Source organism: Lonchura striata, chromosome 1, assembly GCF_046129695.1.
Source record: "Lonchura striata isolate bLonStr1 chromosome 1, bLonStr1.mat, whole genome shotgun sequence".
Classification (NCBI taxonomy): domain Eukaryota; kingdom Metazoa; phylum Chordata; class Aves; order Passeriformes; family Estrildidae; genus Lonchura; species Lonchura striata.
Window position 1 is genome coordinate 71,164,952 of NC_134603.1, and position 21,346 is coordinate 71,186,297.

General features: G+C 37.6%; 1 protein-coding gene across 8 annotated transcripts in view; it reads right to left on the bottom strand.

Annotated features, from left to right (window-relative positions):
- Positions 1-1,875: 1,875 nt before the first annotated feature.
- Positions 1,876-21,346, bottom strand: part of SEMA5A (semaphorin 5A) — a 315,656-nt gene continuing 296,185 nt past the window's right edge. For all 8 annotated transcript variants that reach the window (XM_021546911.2, XM_021546907.2, XM_021546909.2 and 5 more), the window contains 5 exons: positions 18,280-18,450; positions 12,810-12,965; positions 10,706-10,753; positions 8,252-8,463; positions 1,876-6,864 (listed from right to left, as the gene is read on the bottom strand). In XM_021546911.2, the coding sequence (XP_021402586.1) occupies positions 6,745-6,864; positions 8,252-8,463; positions 10,706-10,753; positions 12,810-12,965; positions 18,280-18,450 (707 nt within the window). In that variant the 3' untranslated portion in view covers positions 1,876-6,744. The remainder of the gene's footprint in view (positions 6,865-8,251; positions 8,464-10,705; positions 10,754-12,809; positions 12,966-18,279; positions 18,451-21,346) is intronic.

Sequence of the window (21,346 nt, forward strand, 5' to 3'; positions counted from 1 at the left end):
TTTCACTTTCAGTCAATGTCTATTCCTGTAGTTAACAAAAGTGAGAATTCATTCCAAACCATTGGTTTAGTGGATTAGGAAATATAGCTGCTGAATCTTGGAATATACTAAGAGAATCACACAGAAACACAGAATATGCTAGGGTGGAAGGAATTCAAAAGGATTATCAAAGTCCAAATCCTTGCCCTCTGCAGGACACCGCAAGAGTCACACCATGTTGTGTTGTGTGTGTTGAGAGTGTTGTCCAAAAGCTTCTTCAGCTCTATCAGTCTTGGTGCTATGACTACTTCCCTGGGGAACATGCTCCAATGCTGAACCTCTGTGTGAAAACTTTTTCCTAATATCCAGTCTACACCTCCCCTAACACAACTTCAGACCATTTGATCCTATCACTCGTTACCACAGAGAAGAAATCAGTGTCTGCCCCTCCTCCTCCTTTCATGAGGAAGCTCTAACTGCAATGAGCCTCAGCCTCTTGTCTCCAGGCTGAACAAACTTGAGCGCCCTCAGACACTCCTCATTCAGCTTCCCCTCAAGGCCCTTCACCATCTTTGTTACCCTCCTTTGGATGTCTCTAGTAGTTTAATATCTTTCTTATATTGCGGTGAACAAAACTACTTTGTTATTTGTTAATTATGTTCCATGATTTTATTCAAACCCACATCTACTGTTGGATAAGCTTTGTGGATGAATACTTGGGAAAAAACTAACAAAACCCAAGTGCAAATAGCACCTTCCTTCTGAATTCTCAGCCTCTAGGACTGGAATATGAGAATGTTGGAAGTTACACTGAATCTTTTTCTGAAAATTACCATCTCTCCTTAGATGATCATTTCAGTTGAGGAATTGCTACAGTACCTTCATCTTAAAACCAATTACAGACAGACAGACTTGTTTTCACTATAGCAGTTTTCACACAGTCCTTGGTATCAGTTTTACTGTAAAATATTTAGCAGACCTCACTACTGGCATAAAATCTCTTCTTCAAACTGATAAATACTCAGCAAGTTAGAAGCTGTGATTAATCTTCTAGAAGCAGAGAAAGCAAGGGGAAAAGTATGTGAGAAAGTATCCAACCTGGATCCAAAAAGCCAACAGGAAATAAAAAACCTTTATCAGTTCCCAGTACACCTCTCAGTGTGCTTTAACTTGCACCATGAAGTAGTCTAAGAGCATGCCATCTCTATGGTGCATTTTCTTTTCTTTCCTAAATGGTGAAAAATAAAGGGGTACACACTCTAGCTGGCTCTGAGTGTGCAGCCTGTGAGTCTAGCCTGGAGCTAGTCCAAAATCCCTAAGTTCAGCACCGGCTCTACAGACCTGCCCCTCTTGCCTTCTCCTTCCTGCCAACAGGAAGGATATTTGGTATTGTCAAAATGCCGCCTCTATGGTGGCACTCCCTGCTTGTGAGAGTATTTCCACCTGCTCTCGTTAACCTGATGCTGACAGTGTCACCAGTGTCACCAGGCAACTTTGCATAAATACCTGTTGCAATCAGACTCCTTTTCTTGAGCTACTAGTTAGCTTGATTATCCAGGAGATTACAGCCTAGATAGCCTCACCCTTGGAAGTTCCCAAAAAGCCTCTGTGTTCCTTTGAGTTTATTGACAGGTTTTCCATGCCTCCAGTCACATTCTCCTATGCTTTTGTTTTCACTTCTGCCTACCCTTGCTTCTGCTGGGTCTGAAATTGTTGCCAAACGTCCCAGGTTTGTGTATTTTCCTCTTTGTATCATCCCAGTTAGAGAATGCTCTCACATGGCAACACAATGCGAAGTATTCATTTTAGTGACACAGAACAGTCTAGCTAAAGGCTATTTCAGCCATGAACTGGTTCATTTTCGTGGAGAAGAGTAGACAGAAAAAAGGGAAAATGTCCACAGATCCAAAAATCCTTCTTTATTTGGAAGAATGGCTTTTAAATGAAGTCAAGCAGTATCTTGTTTTATCATTTATTTATTTAGCAAAGAAAGGAATGAATTCAAATATCCCACACAATGAACACATATTATTCCCTGATATCAAGATGCAGATTCGCATGTGAACAATTTTAAATGAATCTGTTTTTTTACTATTGAAGTAATCTTGTACTGTGCATGGATTTGTGCAGAAGCAATACATTTTGGGCTCAATTCTGTAAACACATTAAAATAAGTAACTTGTTACATCTATACCATTGATCTTGGTGTGGTTACTTATGTGATGAGTAAAATTATACTTAAGAGCCTAGCTTATGCCAATTTACGCATGTAAATGACACTTAAAATTTGAAGTATATCTCTCTAGGCTCACTGCAGTGTTGGTGGAGAGACACAAGCCCTCATCAGGATGTAACTCTGTCCATCTAAGTATGTTTTCCTAGATGAGACATACATGATGCTGGTGGCAGCTACAATTAAAATTGGCCAGACGCCTCAAGCAGAGCAACATAAGCTTGGACCAAACTGTTTACAGAATTGATCTCATACAGCAAAGCCATTATGCATACAGTCAACATTAGGAATGTGCTCATGTTGTGCCAATTTTAAAACTGGTCCCACATTTAAAGAAGTGAATATATTCATTCTATAATTATGAGGAAAAAAATACTGAAGCATTTAATACTATTAACACTTTACTTACATCTGGGACCTCTTACATTCTTTTTTGGGTTAAACAGCCATACGGTCTGATGCTTTGAGAAATTTCTTCACTAACATAAGTGGTTCAGTAGCTCTTGATTTGTACACTGGCATGGTATTTTCCCAGAGTCTGGTGTGGATCTCTGGTAGAGCTAACTAAACACACAGTATCCTCCACCAATGTGAGACTTTAATCAGTACTGCTTAATAGCTTGGAAATCAAAGCCATTTAAGCCCCATTCTTTCTTTCACTCTTATGAAATTCCTAATCCTAGTAAAAAATCTCTCGATTAGTTTTAGCCAAACCATACTGCTTCAACATCAAGTGACTGCAAACAGCTGGAAAAGCTTCTACAAAGAGTAACTTAAAAAGGCCATAAAGGTCATCAAACTCAAATCAACGTCCAAGATATATCTGCAAGCACAGGAGTCCATTTTCTAGGCAACTGAGGAACATATGCTATGGTTCTCACATAAAAAAATAAGCACAAAATGTGTACTCAGGCATAGCAGTACTTTGAGTTGGCCAATGAGTGAGTGTCTATACCATGCAGAATGGGACTGGCAGTCTTGCCTCCTCCCTCCATGCAGCAGGACTACATGGAAACAGCTTTACTTAGAGAATTTTCATTTATCTGCTAAACTGTTTTCACTCAAAATAGAGAAGCATTTTAAAATTTATGCAATCAGTGTAAGCATGGTTAGTAATATTAACTAATGGCATCAGAGGTCATATAATTATTTATCCAAAATAAATCACTTTATCCAAGCAAAAGGATGGAGGATATTTAATGGCATTTGATGAGCAAGGGACAAGATTTTCCCTTTAAAAAAAAATAATAATCAAATTTCATAATCAAATTTCATCCTTGAGAAAATCTGAGAGCCCTATTGGCTTAAACAAGGTTTGCAGGAAATTCCCACTTGTTATATTTTTGACAGAAAAACAAGAGCTTTCAAAAAGAAATGGACATCTTTTAATAGGGAACTTGGCAGTGCTACGTTAGTTGTTGGACTTGATCTTGGACATCTTCCAACCTAAATAATTCTATGAAGTCTGCTTTTTCGGCTTGTAGCCTATTTTAGAAAAAAATGCTAAATAAAGTAAGTTGTGAAAATTAATGGAGACTGCACTTTGCTCCATGTACTAGAAAAAGCAGTACTAAACTACCTGGGCAGCTACAAAGAATTCAGAAGGTAAAAATACTGATACAGGTAGTGCATCTGGGGTTCTTTGAAATTACCTAAGACACAAATATCTAAAGGCTCTAACATCTGTTGTCTCACAATCTAGCTTGACAAGGATGTCTTGCCATCTAGTTTTTCTCACTTAAGTGCTGTGAAATTTCCACGTTTACCCTGCTGCTTCAGATAGAGTTTTGAATATGTTTTTACCTGTACTATAGAACAACTAAACTTAGGAAGCCAAATCACAAAGAAAAATAATTAAAATAAATTCTTTCCTGCCATTGTGGCATGGGAGCTGCTCAAAGATCTGGAACACCTGAAATACCCCTTTAGGAGGGGGAAGTGCGAGCAGACTGAGCATCTGCTAAATGGACTTCTACCTATGATCATACAGACTTAATCAAGAGTATTATTAACACCTATATAACACATATCTAACATATGTATTTAACCACGAAAAGAATGAAAAATAGATCACTATAAAGATAGGTGCACCTCAAACTACTGAAGAGTTAGGAAAAAAAGATAATTTCAGCAATTTTAATTAAAAAAGGTAAAATAAAAAGACATTGTTCAAATCTTTTCAAGGCTAATAGTCTAAATATAAAATCCAGAAGTTGGACTAATGTGCTCTTAGTACAGGGGCAGAAAGGAACAATGTAGCTCATATGCGTGTATGTACATGTGCTGCTTTTTCTTGGCAGTAGCAACAATATAGCTTTATTTTATCTTATTTAAATATAAAATTTATCTTTTGGCATGAACACAGTAATTCAAATACCATACTGGTTATGACTTGGAGAGATTTTCTTCCCTCTATTTCTGGAAAAGAAAAATTTCTCTTACGAAGGGCAATCAGCTAATTTATTCCTGGAAAACCAAATCTATTGTACAGTGGAAAACCACAAATTATAGAGACCCAGCATTATTATACCTTCTGGAGATGAGCTGGTGTGAAGGCAAGGTGCTTTCAGTTGGCTGAGTTAGTAACAGGGAGAACTATTCAGCTGGAAAAAAAATAGGTGGCTGATCTTAATTACTTTTATAGATGGTAAACGTGTGTTCATTTTACTGCATAGCATTTTAAAGACCACTTTGATTTTTTTCATTTTTCTGTAGAACAGATTGGAAGCATAGTGCTACACTCAGATCTATCCCCATTCAAAAATGTAGCTCACTGCCATGAGTATATATAGTATTTATCGTTGCTATGGAAGTGTTTATTGGTACTTTCTGATTTTTTTTCAAACATAGTTGTGAATGATTATAATATGTACATGTTTTTCTCTATTTTTCTATCATACCATAACCTAATTAGAAAGGGCTCTAAACAGAATGGAAACATTTCCACTCTGCTTCTCCTTGCATACCTCCCTAGTATGTGATGTATACCTCCCTAGTACCATCTAGTGTGATGGTCTTTGCTTTTAGCAGCTTTTAGCAAGAAAATGAAAGCCCAGTTCTTTAATCTTTACTATTCAATTAATTTCTTCTCACAAAGATTCTGCGAATAGCAAATGCTTCCTTGCTACTATATACTGTGTAAAATCTGAATCAAATCCCTGCAATTTTTTTTATACATATGGAATTTAAGATACAAAAATAAAAATGTTATTAATCTGTGTGAAAACAGGACAGAGAAAAATGGTATAAAACTTTGTGTTCCCTCATCTACCACTACAAAAGGAATTAAAACTGATAACTTAAAACTTAAATATGTACATCAATGAAGTCCAACAAGATCATCACTTGAAACACCACAAGAATGTTCCTCTAGGGGCTGACTGATTCAGGTCAGACATGGCAGCAAAATGAGACAGCCCTTTGCAAATGTATCTACATTCTCTGAGCCAGCTTTTTTTGTCGGACATGTGCATATAAAGTAAAAGCTGGAAAGAAAAAAGCAGACCTGTGATTATGCCTACATACCCCCAGGATCCAGAGATGGCACCCAACACACGGTGCAGTTGAACTGTACTGTGACCAGCCTGGTGGCGAGCACCACAGCCATCAGAGACAAGTGTGTCCCATGGGCATGCACCAGGGAGAGGAAGCCTGTGGAATACCACAGCAAACCCTCGTGCTGCAGCAAGGCTGGCTTATTAAAGACACAGAAAACCCTCCCAGCACACCTCTCCCATCTGTCCTCCTCCCTCAGCCTCCCTGTGGGACATGCCCTTCCACACCCTTGCAAAAATTAAACTGAGCAAGGTGAAGGCTTTATGTGACTGGGCTCGGCTTGCAACTGGAAACCACTGACCCCAGAGGTGTCCAGGTTAATTACAAGATTGTATCCCTCGGTACAGCCTTACTACTTCTCTGCACTCTGAGCAGCTGAACTGCAGTCAGAGTGATTTACAGCCCAGGAAGATCAGCCTACAGAGCCCAGAGCTGCTGCAGAGGATCACTAAACCATCACATTTCTTCTTGTCATCCTCGGCACCTTGTGAGCTCTTTTTTGGCAGTGTGAGCTTCAGGAGACTGCACAGAGGGCTAACAGCAAAGCTCCCTTTTTAAACCCCAAGGAAATAAAAGACAATGCCTAAAAATAAAATTAGATTTGTACTCCTGGCACAGATTTAAGGGGTAACATTATTATTTCTTTTTAAAACTCCGGAATTACTTAGTCACTTGTTAGAGAAATATGAGTGAAAATTTATGAAACTGAGCAAACCTATGCAATCCTCATGAGTGGTCCAGCAACACCGAGGGGCTACAGCTGCCCCTGACACTGAAGGCTAACCTTGTATTCTGCAAAGAAACATCATGTCACAAACAGGTGGTTTGGGCTTTTGGCAGCAATGGGACATTGATGGCTTGGATCGTGCTTGAAATGTCTCTGAACTTCATCTCTGAAGCCTCAATCACATGAGCACTTGAGTAGCACAGGCCTTGGGACTGGGGAGTTACAGGAGGCCAGAAAATACACAAGCCCATTAGTACTCATCATAATTATTGAAATCTGTAAAATAGGTATTAGAGTAAGTCTTTGCAGTAAGATGCGGATTGAAGTATTTGTTTCTCTCCTCTAGAATCAGGTTGTTTTTGTTAAATGCCTGGGAAGGAAAAGAGAAAAAAAGAAATCAGAAAATGAAAAGGACATAGGAAAGGTAACCACTAAGTGCTCTTTCACCAAGGCAGCTTTTGTGGCAGCTATCTGTGTATAGTATGCCAGTCAAAAATGCTTTGAGAAATACTTGTATCTCTACAGACACTTGCATTTGCAAGATGTATCTTCTTATGTAATAACATTCCTGAAGAAAGCAATTCTACTTAATAAAGCCAGACATTCTCCCCCACCCCCAGTATTACAAAACTAATTAACTAATTTTATGATTCTATTAATATTTTTAATCATATATATGAAATTTTTCCTATTAGAATGAGTCACTATCTTTTTACTGAATAAGTATTATTTTCTCTTTGCTGTCTTAATTCCTCGATTTTCAAGTGGCAGAAATGTCTGAAGGTCTTAAGAGCACAAATCCTGTTTTTAAAAAAGTGATATGGGTATTTAGAATACAAATTTTCAAAGGATTTGGTCTTTTTTTCTTTTGTTTCTGTAGCTATCTAGAGAGATGATGTGGAATTTCAAAAGTTTTAAATGAGGTTCATATTCCACTGCTGACTTGAAGATCCAGTTTTTTCTTGCTGGTTTTAATGATTTTCATTAAAATATCTTTAATTAGAAAGAAAAATGCAGAAATTAAGAACTGGATTATCCAGGTAGGATTTTAAAAAAATACTCATTTGCAAAAAAGCTTTGCAGCTGCATGAATAAACTTTGTAATCTGAAGATACTGAACTATGTATTTTCAAAATATACATCCTTCCTTAATTTAGTGGATCTGAAAAGCAGAGTTATTTTAAAAGGTCGCAAAAAAAAGAACAGCAATTTGGGAATAATGATGAAATATTATGGATATCATTATAGACTCTCAGTACACCTGTACTGCTTTTTCACAGAGTAGTTTGGCTATAAACAGTAGCTGAGAGTCTGACCCAGAATATATTCACCATATACATCTCCCATACAGAGCTATAGTGCAGGAAGATAAACAGTGCCCTTGAAACTGGATCATCAGAGCCAAAGGAATTTCTTCAGTAGATGCCATGGTAAATGGCTCTATTTACTTATTGAACAAGCCACTAGGGAACACAATTAAGAAAAAAATCCCATAAAACAGCTTGAGCAATTTGCTTTTTTTCCAGGAAAATCTGCTGTGTAAATTACACACATGCAAAATCCAACTTCTTGCCTAACAGGGATTGACAAGTGAAAGGATCTGCAATTACAATACCTCAAGTGAAATCTACTTTTGTCATTAACAATAAGCATAAGCTGAGCTCAAATGTCACTGCAGAAAAGTAGCAAGGGGAATTATTTTGATAGGGGAGAAATATCATCTAGGTGCCTTGAGTAGCTCCCAGCCCTCTGCTCACCTTTATGGCCTCTACAGAGTCGTATTTGTCCAGTTTGTTGATGTGGTTGGTGATGCTGGTGTTGAGCGGAGCGGGTGACACCGGGTGGATGACAGTCGCGTCGTGGGACTGCTGCTGGTACCGCTGGCAGTACGTGTAAACAAGCAGGGTGAGAAGGCAACCGAGGATTGAGCTACTTAATCCCACTGCGATCATGTGGAACATGTTGAACTCTGCAGAGCAAAGAGAAGAAGGCAATCTTAATTTTGAGGCAGTAGCAGTAAAAGCTTCAGCTCGGGGAAGAAATGTAGACAAGTGTTTGATTCAAATAAGGATAAGGGAATTTTCATGTGTTTCCGAGAAACATCTCAATTGTGATGGTTTATCCCTACAGTAGTAAATTCATTTAACCTCCCTGAAGGGACCATTATAAGAATCTTAGATACCCATACATCTCTTTAAGTAGAGATCATTGAAAGATTCTTAAATAAGTTCAGAACACAAATAAAGAAAAATTAATTGCATTCTGTATGTTTGAATAGTTCATTGGGGTTTTTTTCAGACTATATAACAGAGCTTTGTTATATATAAATTATGTATATAGTGTACATAAATATCTTTTTTTCTTTCAGTGAACTATAGTATAACCTCCTCTGCTGCTATTACAGTTTTTTCTCTTATACATAGTGACTCATGGCAGAACTGAAAAAATCCTGATATCATTCCTGCATTCCATAAACATTTCCCATATCTCTTTTACTGGATGCATATCCCAAAAGCAGCAGCAGATGTTTTTTCCATCCCTGCTTTAATTCTTGCTGGTTATCATTCTTTTTGTATCTTGGCCAGTTTGTTCCCTTCTCCAGCTCTTGGAACTGTTTCTTTATTTAAGGGGGAGTGAGGAAGAAATGGTAGCATTCCAGGGGGAAATGGGAAGCAGTGAGAGATAGACTCCTTGAGTCTTAATACACCTTTATGCAGGGCAGCCAGAGAGCACAAAGTCAACACCTCAGAGCCCAGCATCCTCTTATCTGCCCTGCTCTTCAGAGGCACAATGGCATCAGACCATGGGAAACCCTCTCCACCTATGCAAGGATTAAAATTGAGAGGAAGCCCATTGCTGCATGAAACTGTAGGAGGGAACCTAAAGCACAATCCCCTGATATTACTGAACAGAGATACCAGATCAGATACAGCGTCAGTAGGATTGGCCCAAAATAAACAAATTGCACTGATTTCCATTGTTATTTATAACTAGAACTGTGCTTTTTGATTTACTTAGGGGAGAAATATCACTGAGAAGCTTACACTGGAAATTTCATCTTAACATGACTGAAAATGTGTTTGTTGCCTAAATGTACAAATGAAGGATTTTAAACTGATATACTGGTGCAAGTCTTTAAAACATCTCTTAGATCTTTTTCACTGTGATACAGAAAAAATGGGCCAGTACATTGGTCTCATTTTTTGTAAAACTTATGGTAGGACCTTTACATGCCTACTGAGTACTTAGAAACACAAACTAATATTTAAGTGTCTCAGCTGACTGTGTCAATAGATCAGTCTATCACTAGAATATCCTTCTCCATCTTTATGAGGGTTTCCCAGTGTTGTAGAACTTGGCAAAATGTTTTCAGAGTACCACTGCTAATTAGCAAAAAATCAAATAACATTATCTTGGTTCCCATAACAAGTTACCATATGCACAAGTACCCTTGCATAACCTCGGTGTTTTCACTGTCCTTTGTTAGGTTAAAAATGCAGCTTATCTGTGCATGGGAGAATACTAGGACTGGCCAGAGCTATTACCATGACGACACAGACTAGGTGTGATAGCTCAGGACAGAAAGGAAAAAAAAGTTCATTTTCCTTCTTCTTACTTCTTCTTCTTATTGTTTAATGGTTTTAAAAGTTTTTCCTTTCAAAATATATTTTTCTAGCATCACGACTCTCCAGAATGGAAACTTTTATTTACTTTTCAGTTTTGTCTCTGGCAACAAAGCTGAAAATGAGTTCCAGATAGAGTCTGGGCTATTAAATTTGTTAGCAGGCTGGTTTTCTGCTGTTTAGTTGGAGTCTAAAAGAGGTTTGTACACTTATTAGCCTGAAAAAGGCAGAGCAACAAATTTACAAATTTTGACCTTCTGATAACTAGATTATTATATAATATCTGTATTTCTTTTTGAGTACAAGGGTGACTGCCACACTGACAAAGAAGAAAATAAAAACATCCAATAATGCATGTTCTACTCTCAAAGGTCACCAATGACAGATGGATATTTAATGAGAAATCCTGTAGTAGCTACATTTTTCTGTACAAGTAACTACTTTTTTCTGTACAAGTGCAAATAATGAGAATACAGCATTTAGAAGGTAGAATAATACTAATAAGGGAGTGCAAAAGGTGAAACAAAAGCAAAAAATGGAGAATCAATATTTCAGCATTTAACAGACATCTTGAGCTGAAAAGCTTACCGCCACATCGTTTCTCTTCTATGCTGCTGGATCGTGCCACAGATATTTCTAGAAAAATAAATAAACCATTTAGTCCAAGGAGAAAAATTATTACTGAGAACTTCTAGTTAGATTAACACAGATAGGATTTAAAAATTCATTCTATTACATCCACTTCAAATTCAAGGTAAAAAATATTTTTACTGTCTGATAGAATTAATAGAAAGGCCTTATGACATCTTCAGGCTCCTTAGCTTTCCAAGCAAAAGCAACAACTTATTTTTAATTCTTGCCTCAAAACATTTCTGGAATAAAAAGGATGAAATGTACATGGAAACATTCTTTGTGGAGTTTAAGCTTGAGGAGAAAGAGTTGATTTACGGAAGCAAAATTAACTACAGTTTAATTACCTTGTGTTCAAATATGCTCATTACTTCCAGATGCTGCATCTAGCACTAATGTGAAAAGTGAGAATTTATACATCTTCAAAAAAGACAACTGCCAATTTCATAGGTCTCAATCATAAACTAATAAAATGTAATTCCAGCCTGTATCCTTACCATTTTTACTTTGAAAATAAAGAATAAAATCTCTTGGCAATCAAGCATTTCCACTCCTCACTTCCCGACCATGGCTTCTATGAAGGGAACTTCTGCCTTACAAATCAGCCTCTTGAACCTCTCTGAAAGGGTCAAGGATCACTTGTATACAAGTGGGGTAGCTGACACAGTATACCTGGATTTCAAAAGAGCAGCATTTTAAGTTCTTTGATAACGTCTTTCCAAGCAAAAAAATGAAGTGAGGGAAAAGATACAGAAATGGGCTAGTACTATGTGCCCAGTTCTTACAACAGAGGAAGGTTGCAGGAATTGAACTTCTGCAGGGATTAATCTTTTCAGCTAAGAGCTAGGGAGGAAACCCTCAGTTAGAGGTCCTAGATGAGAAAAAGTGAGCCAAGTGAACCAAAGAAAGCAAGCTGGATTCCCTAAGGTGGGAGTCACGGACATGATCTTATCTGCTGTGTTACTGGTAATGTGAGGAGGAGCAGCAAACAAACCAGAAGGGCAAGAGATATGGTGGCTTTTTTCAAATTCTGAAAATGCCTACCTTCCAAAACAAGATGTAGAGCCTATATTGGATTAAGCTGCAGATTCATAGAATGTGGATATTAATAAAGCTTCAAAAGCCTTAGAAAAGGGAAAATACAATGTGGGCGTTTTTGATTTCATATTGAAAATTTTCACATTGGTTTTAGAAGAAAATACTATTTGGGAGTGAAAGCATTATGTACCATCTATAAAAACAGAGTTTAACTTTGCTGATGTCTTTGTTACATTGTACTATAGTTTACTGTGTAATCATTCAAAGAAAAGGTTGCTGCACTGAATAAACACAGCTACATTTCAAATGACACATTAAAATGTAAATTTTTCTGTCTGCGAAAAGACCCCTAGCTATTTTTAATGTACATAGGGAGAAAGTTGACTGTTAACAGCAGAGCATTGTGACCATCCATACTGTTGTGTGGATTTAAATTACTCCTGTGATTTAAAAAAAAAGTACAGTCAGGAGTTTCAACAAATACTATAGAATAATATATAATATGACTATCCATCAGGTACTTAGTAGTCATGGGAGATAAGGACTGGAGGCAAAGCTAATAGTATTTACCTTTCTGAGCAGTTATCAAGGTAAAGGACTGTCTGAAATGATTTCCAGATTTACAACCACAGCACCCACTTTGTACATGCAAACCACAAAACCTACAGCAAGTTTTCTTTAATAATCCTAGTCCCAAAACCTCCTAAAATAAAAAGCAAACTATTTCTGCTTGCTGCGTGTACTCATCCCCAGCTACCAAGTAGAATGGGAGAGACCTGCAGAATGTTGTGACAGTGAGTAACCAAGGCAGTGGCACTGGGTGCCATGGGACAGAATTTTATGTAGACACCAAATCTACACAGACACATGGTCTCTACACATTAGAGAAACATCCTTGTGCCGACTAAAGACAAGTTCTGCTTCAGCTCATGGTTCTGCAGAGATCAGTCTGGAACAGTGCTACGCCTCAGTCCTGAAACCTTGAGAGATTTCACTAATCCTTCCAGGAGCTGGCTGGTCTCACCTGGTATGAAGTTGGAGTCCACAGCACAGGCTCGGCTCTCTGTGGTGTTGCCCGTGCACTGGCTGCCCACAGGAAACAGAAGGATGCACTGTCGAGCACGGGTCTGGAAGCCAGACGAGTCGCAGTCAGACCACGTGGACCACTCGGACCAGCTGTCTGCAACAGGCACAGAGGGACACGCATGCAGACACTGTCATTAAGGAGTTCAAGTGCACTGAGTGAGACAGAAACAGCTTGTATTTCTGAGTTAGGACAGAAAGCCTGCTCCCCAACTACCACTATCTAGCAGAGGGCAGCTCCTTCATTCCGATAAAACAAAGCAGTTTGACTTTGGCAGAAGTCTCTGAAATGTGAACGTGATGGTAAATTTGCCACAGGCATCTCATGGTTTTGGCTTCTGCCACGGCCTTTGTGTGTGGAAGTGAGAAGCTGGAAGTTTCTGTGGGGGTGACTGAAAGAGTGATGTAGAATTAATTCCAGTCTAGGTCATTAGGGTGGACAAGGGCACCGCATTTTTTTATGTACCTCACCAGTAGCAATGAGAACTATAATAGTATTCCAATCTGAAACAGGATGTGTATTTAACCACAAAACAGAAGCATCTTGAAGATTTTTTCTAAAGTTTTCTTTTTTAGCTTTTGTTGTTTCAGGTTCATTTATTGGCTGTAGATTCTCATCTTCTCTTCCTCATTCAGTTTGTCACCTTCTTTTCTTGTCAATTTATTTTCTATTTTTTTTCCCTTCCTCATGTAGCTTTGATTAAGATATTTTTATTTCATGCCTGTGTGAACTCAGATACTTTCCTTAAATGAAGTGAACTGATCTCATTCCTATGAGGTGGTGTGAATGTACTGCACTCAGTATTCTTACAACTCAAGGCCAAGCCTTGCCTTCTGAGTTTGGCAAATACAGGAAGGACAGAGCTCAGGTAAACTTTCTTTCAGCTTTCCCACAGAGACAGGTTTTATGGTTTTGATATGGAATAAACAGCGTCCTACTATTCCAAACCAAACTTGTTTCTACTTCAAAATTTTAAGTGATTTTATGCCAATATGAAGCAAATTTACAAATCTCATTTTGGCTCAAATGAAAAACTGTGTATTTTCTAATTTGGATTCAAGTTAGATTGAAGAACATTAGAATTTGTGAATTAGTGAAGCTTTTCTACACTGTTAATCAGTGGAAAGTGAAGGAAGTTTTACAGTCTTTGAGGCCCCTTCCAATACCTTGTATAAGTCCAGAATACAAGGTTCAAATTTACTCATTACTTTTCCATTGTTCACACAGGAAAGAAGTTAAAACTCTCAGTCATCTAAAATACAACAGACTGCAGCAAAAATATTTGAGACTGCAGTCTTGAAAAATGCCAAGCAATAGCTGTTGTTTATTAAATAGATTTACCTAGCAAGTTAGGTAAGAACTAGGATATTGATATTTAATGAAAAAATAGTAACTGTCTTGATGAGGCCTTCTTTGAACAACAAGACAAATGCCTTGATACAATAAACTTGTAAGACCTTGCTATTGTGAGTAGCAGAAACACTCAGCTCTGTCCTTTGGCTTTTCTGTTTCCTAGGAAAGATCCTGGGAGGGGCTCATTTGCAGAGTGGGTACTAGGAGCACAGAGGCAGATGCCAAATGTAGTTCAATCCTAATTTAGGGGTGTAGAAGAGCTGAGGTGGAAGTCAAGCAAATGGACAAGCTTCTTCCTGCTTTCCTGCTTAGTGATGCACATCCAGGAGCTGCTGTTATCACCTCCAGTATCAGCTGCTAGATCTAAATAAGTATATGGATCTTTGCCCTAAATATTTAGTAGCAATAAAGCCATGCTCATTCAAGCTTAAAGGAATGTTTCCCATTAAAAATCTTGGCCCAGCTCTCACTGGTGGCAGAGAGCATGCTTAAGCCAGAGCCAAGATTCTTGTCCAGTCCTGGTATAATTGGGGTATACACAGCAGGTGCCAAAATACTTGTGGGCATCCTAAATGCATCTTGGCTGGTGCACTCTGCAGCCCCATCTTGTCCAATGTGCTTTTGACCTGCCAGATCCTTTGCTGAAGAAGCTAAATCTCATGATGAAATAGGAACTTGAGAGTACACAGGGATCATGCTAAGTCATACATGAGTGACTGAGCAAGGTTACTGCTTTGTCCTGCTCCTTAGGGGACCCATAAAGAAACTATGTGAGTCCTGCAGTGCAGTGACTCCACCCAGACACTACAGGACAAGACGTCTGTGGGTCTGGTGCTGAGCTGATCAGCTCCATCTGGCACAAAGAATCACAGAGGAGGAGAGGGGGAGCATCAGTGCAAGCATGAAACAGAGGGTCACCCCTGCAATGGTGGTTCCTCACACCAAACCCGTGGTTTGAAGAGGTAATTAGGAGCTCAGAGAGCTGCAGAGAAGTAAGGCACCCAAGACTAACAGATGTATGACTTCAGATTGTCAGCTGTGCCATCCCTGGGAAGGTGATCCCACAGCTTTTGCATGTTTTTCTTCTGACTCAGCTATCTTGCCTCATTCCTTTGATTTTTATATCTTCAAAGTATCTGAGGCTCTCTTGCACCTCAGGCAGGCTCCTGAACTTGCTCCTCAGTTCTCTGCACAAGTCATGAGAATGTAAAAGAGAGGGTTGACTGGAGAGGTGTTTAACCTGCTGAACTGCTTTCCACCTCTAACATGGCAAGGCTTAATCATGACATGTCATATCTTCTTCCTACAGAATCTTGGCTGGTCTTTGAAGTTAGGTTAAGATAAAGCAGTTCCTAAGAGATCCCTTGGTGAAAGCAGCACTGCAGAAAGATCAGATTAATCAATGTAATATTGAAATCTCTTTCATCCACTATTACACCACCATTTCTAAATGCTCAGCTGCTTTGTCCATTATTTGTATGTGTAAGTTACTAATCCAAGGACAGAATGTACTTTCACCTCTTAGAAAAGCAGTAAATACTTAAGTATAAAATACTGTTTTGTGCAACACATTGCAGACACACTGCAACTGGTTACACTTACTGATAATCAGCCACCACCGATCCATATTGCAGTGCTTCTTTTCATATTGCTGCGATTGCATTTGAGTAAATTAATATAAAAACTACAAATTCAGTGCTAGAGCTTTAAAAATGAAAGATGAAAATGGATGTGTTTTGCAGACACAAGGCTGTTACTTTCTTTTAAGTGCATACTTGAATACTTTCAGTTGGATTTTCCATTAAATCTCTATATCCTCAACAAATTCTTAGTATCAGGATTCCAGAAAGTTTCGTTTTCTGCTAGTTTTGTTTGGGGAAAAAAAAAAAGGAGTATTTTAAATGCCAAAAAATTTTTGTTCTTTTCATAACTTAAGAAATGTTATACATAATTTCCATTTCTTGCATATTCATTTCTGTGCTGGATGGTTGTTCTTAGATTCCAAGTGTCATTACTCTCTTACACTGAGCATGTCACTCAAGCAGTGAATGGCAGCAATGGTGTTTCAGATATGCACATTCTTCACCTGGTCTTTACCCCAAGAAAATGGCTCTGCAGGTGTTCAAGTGTCTGCCCAAACTTGATCTATGAAGTACTGTGGTTATTTTTGACCCATACTCATGTGAAATAAGAGCAGTAAAAAGCAGTTTTGAAATCTATATTGTAAACATGAGGCAAGAGCCATTCTCACAGCTAGTGGATGACTGCTGTTTCAAAAAACTATGGCAAATTCTCAGTGAGATTGAAATATCAATAAAATATTACAGAATGTGAAAAATACATTTTAAGCCTCTGAAACAATTTTGTTTTATAAGTGTTTCCACTTTCTTGAACCAAGATGAATGAAACCAACCTCCTCCTCCATTCTGCATCTGCTCCAAAATTTGGGTCACAAACAGGTCAAAATAAGATAAAGACATAATTTATGAATGTTTGCAAACTGTCATTTATAGGAAAATGGTGGTAGAAAATGCACAGCAAGAGAAATAGCTACAATACTAGCACAATGAACACTCCAGCTCTGACCTTTAAAGAATTTCAAGGCAGCTATGTGACTTCTGCATACAAATGTACAATATTTGTCTCAAAAAATCAAATAATCAACTGATTTATATGCTTGGCTTTTTTTTTTTTTTTTTAACCAAATCGAGGTTTTTTTTAAAACCCAATCTGCTTTAATTTTGACAAAGTAGGTACTTTTATTCTGCTGGAAGAAATGTAGTGCCTAGAGAAGGAAAGAATCATAACAAGTAACATGATTCATTCATGCCCTCGCATGCATAGCCTCATCATAAGAGCAGAAAACTTTTGCTATGAAGTCTAGGAGCTCTAAGTGAAGCAAGTAATACAGTGTGGCATCAGAGCTCCTTCTTTCCTTTTGTTGTTGCCTGTAATCTGCTAATCAGCAATGAAGGAAAGTTTATGTGGTTTTAATCTTAATTTCTCACTCACATTTAATTTTAAGCAAATTAGTTTCCTTTAATATGAGTCAAAGAGCAGAGTCAAAGTTAAAGAAATAGATATGATCCACAATATCATACAACTAGAAGGAATGCTGAGACATTTAATCTACTAAGCACTCCACAGTCATTTAAATAGATCAGGTCTTTGTTCCTTAACCTTCAAAGTTGAAGAAAGTTTTCTTTGTGTTTTATATGTAAACAGGGCAAATATTATCTACTTGAAGGACCTGATATCACCTGACATGATAACACGTGTTGAATATTAACCTCAACAATTTGCTTACCGTGAATGTTTGGTGCTGTAAAAAAACACTTCTTTGTGATATTTTTATTAGAAGTCTCATAAAACATTTGCAAGGTCCACTTCAAATAGTACACAATTATTGTAAATGCAGGCGAACCCAATGGGAAGAAATGACGATGTCTGACTCAATGCAGAAGGCTGAATGTTTTCTTTATTATAACTATGCTAAAATACATTCATATACTATAGAAAAGGAGGATATTAAAACTACATACTACTTTCTCTAACTCTAACACACCTCGTGACCCTCTCTTGAGAGTGCAGACATGGTGGATTGGATTGGCCATCAGGCTCAAACAATCCTCACCAGAATCCAATCAAGCACTCACTCCAGGTAAACAATTCTCCAAACACATTCCACATAGGAAAAACAAGGAGCAGAAATAGAAATTGTTTTCTCTTTCATTTCTCTCTGTGCACCTCTATAAAAAATCCTAAGAGTGAGAGAAATGTGCTTGCCACACACAATTTTACTTAATCCAGATTCACATATAGTAACTTAGATTTTAATTTTTAAAGAGGGAGGAAGGAGGTAGTGTCCTGTAGAACATATTCTGCTAGTACTTGATTTACTGTAGCACTGTAGCATGTAAGAGCTGATTGTGCACTTAATAAGGGAGAAAAATTATTTGCCTCTGAGTAATAGATCAAGGAGATTTTGTTGCCTAAGTGGGAAAGCCTTATTCTGTGTTCCATGGAGACTGAAAATGGATGGACTGACGGGCCGTACCTGGACAGGGCTGTGTGTTGCAGAGCGCCTCCTCCGTGTGCAGGCCAAGGCAGATGTCCCCTCCATAGGCTGGCGCTGGGTTTGTGCAGGAGCGCGTCCTCATGTAGTGCCCTCCTCCACACGTTGCTGAGCACTTTGACCAAGATGACCAACAAGACCAGCCTCCATCCACTGAAAAGAAAAAGCATACTAAATTTTTCCAAGCTGATGTGAGACATGACATAATCCAGCTTATTTTTCTCATATTCTGTGGATCTAATTCATGGCCTACTGAAATTATTGGATATTTTTAGCTGCCACTGAACATAGTTCCCACAAATTTAATCATGATGCAATTTAATTTTACAAGGCCCTGGTATGCTGGAAAAATCTAACAAAATTACTCATACATTAAAGACACTTTTACTGGGTATCATAATATCTTTAAGGACAAATTTCTTTTCCTTGTCTTTTCTCAGTTTTGATGAAACAAAATACAAAAACTTGTTTAGTAGAAACATTGTAAGCTCAGAGTTGTTTTTTATTGATATAAATAAAACCTAGCCAAATAACCGCAACAGAAGGATGGAGGAATCCAGAATTTGTTTCTCAACCCAGGTGGATTGTCTTAACACTACAACCCATTTCAAATGATCTTACACAGTTGTAGGTTTTGATGGGCCAATATAATGCTACAGTCTTAACACAGCTCTACCATAGATGTCAGAAGTAGAACAATGTCAGAAGCTTAAGAAAGCAACATACATTGACAAAAGGGAGTTGCCACTTAAGGTTTCTAAAATAAGTTTCTGAAGACTAAATATTATTATTTACCTTCCCCTCTCTACCCTCTCTTGCATTTACTAATTCAAGTATGTCAAACTATTATTCAGTCAGAGTTTTCAAACCATTCTTCTGAAATGTAGACTGGATTTAATGGGACACCCATTTGTCATATGGTTTATGACACATGGGCATTAGACAATATTTAAATGAAAGTTCACCTCATTGCCTGCACCAGTCTTACTCCTTTGAGGCCCTGTTCTTAAAGCTACTGCTTCAGGATGTGTTTCTGGTATTTAGAGCCACACTGGAGCCCATCTGCCAAAGACTTTGTACGTGTAGCCATGTGACAAAGTCAGATGTACCTCTCCTATGGAAGTAGTATTTTCTTAATGCATCTTCTTTTTTTCCTTTTTTTTTTTTTTTTAAGAAAAAAGACAAAAACTGAAACTTTCAAAATTTTCATATTCTACAAAAAACAAAAAAGAATTTCTTTTCAAACCTTTATTTAAAGCGTTGTCATTTGAATTCCTATGGAAGTAAATGATTTACTATGTCTTTTTGATCTTCTCTGTTCAATTAATGAAACAGCCTTTCAAGGGATAGTTTCTACTGGTTTACTGAAATGCTATTCCATCATTATTTCTTACCATAAAAAAAAAAGGTTACAAATCTTAAAAAATTACAATGAAAATATCTATATGGTATTTGCATTTAAATTCTCTCTTAGATGGAGATACAGAACATTTAAAAAAATAGCCCTTTTGGCTTCACAGGATTGCCTATCACAAATGCACTTGGTGAGTTGAGTAGAATGATTTCTATGTAAAATCTTCAACAGTGAGAAAATGAGTAGGAGAATTTTAATATTAAAAGCTATACATGCATTTTTATTGCCATTTCAGATACAGATTCTCAACTGCTGATCAAACAGATAATTCACTATTGCATACCAAAGGCTATTTACTAATCCTGTAACTGAAGTTGTTGAATATACTGCATTTTATTCCCTGCATTGTTTATTTGCAACACCATCCTAAACATCAATAAAGCATGGACTTGGCACTTCCTTGCTAAGAACTGTAGTTGTGAAAACTCATGCAACTAATTTTCTGGACTCTGAAGCCTGATTTGACAGACAGAATTTCTATAATATGCTACAATATTCCAAATGTGCAATTTAAATAAATTATTTCCATTATTAAGGAAATCAATGATAGCTACATCACACGATAAATCATCATGTATGAGAGAGTTTTATACCACCTATCATAAATAAATACTCTATCTTGGTAGAGTAGCTGACTTGTTCTCTTACTCATATTTTTCTTATTCATACTTTTCACTGGAAAACAATTATGCCTTTTTGCCGGAGATAACTCTATTAATGCACTATTATACAAACTCATATAAAAGAAAGCCATAGGTTATTTGTCTTCAGTGCAGATGAAATATACTGTGCAATTTTATAACAATTTCAAGACACAGCATCTTTTATTCAGAACTTGCCTCTTTATTCTGTTTTTTTAAATTATGTCAAATAAAAGCAGAAGCTGTTACCCAAGCTATTTATTTCATACGATATTAAGCCTTTACCTTTCTAGATACTCCTTTTTTTATGCTTTTATTTTTTTCTTTAATGTGATCTTTGACTAGCTCAAATGAATGATCAGAAGCATGTCTGCTGCATCACACAGACCTTCATGAGACAGAATTGATTCTGTCTGAAATTAACTACACAGAACATAAATCGCGTGTAAACATTGCCAGTGCATTGTTCACTGTAATGCAGACAGTGACCCCCAACACTTCCCTACTTATTTTTCAATGGACCAGAGTGAGAATTACAAATGCACCTGAATTTTAAATTGCCATCAATCTACAGGTGGCCAAGAACGCAGAGACCGATGTGAGACGCAGGAACGTCACCGTGTTCCACAACTTCAGTGATCATGACTCTACTATGTGGCTTCATGTGTAAAGGGAGAAGTAGGTCTGGGCAAGGTGGGATAGGACAAGTATAATAGACAATGTTAGATTTGATCCTAGTTGAGCTGGACAGTGCAATTATAACTGTTTGTTTTTTTTTTTTTTAAGTAACTATTTACTGACAGACTGCCTCTAACCTTTCAAGGACTATTGTAACTACCTCTTTTATCTGTCCCCAGAAATTTTTATTTTCAGCAACAGAGGATAATAAGGCATCATCATGCTTAAATAAGATCAAAGGAGTGGGTATTTACTGCTTGAGTTTTTACAAGACCTAAATAGAGCTCTGTGGTTTCTTTCATCTTTCTTTAAGTTG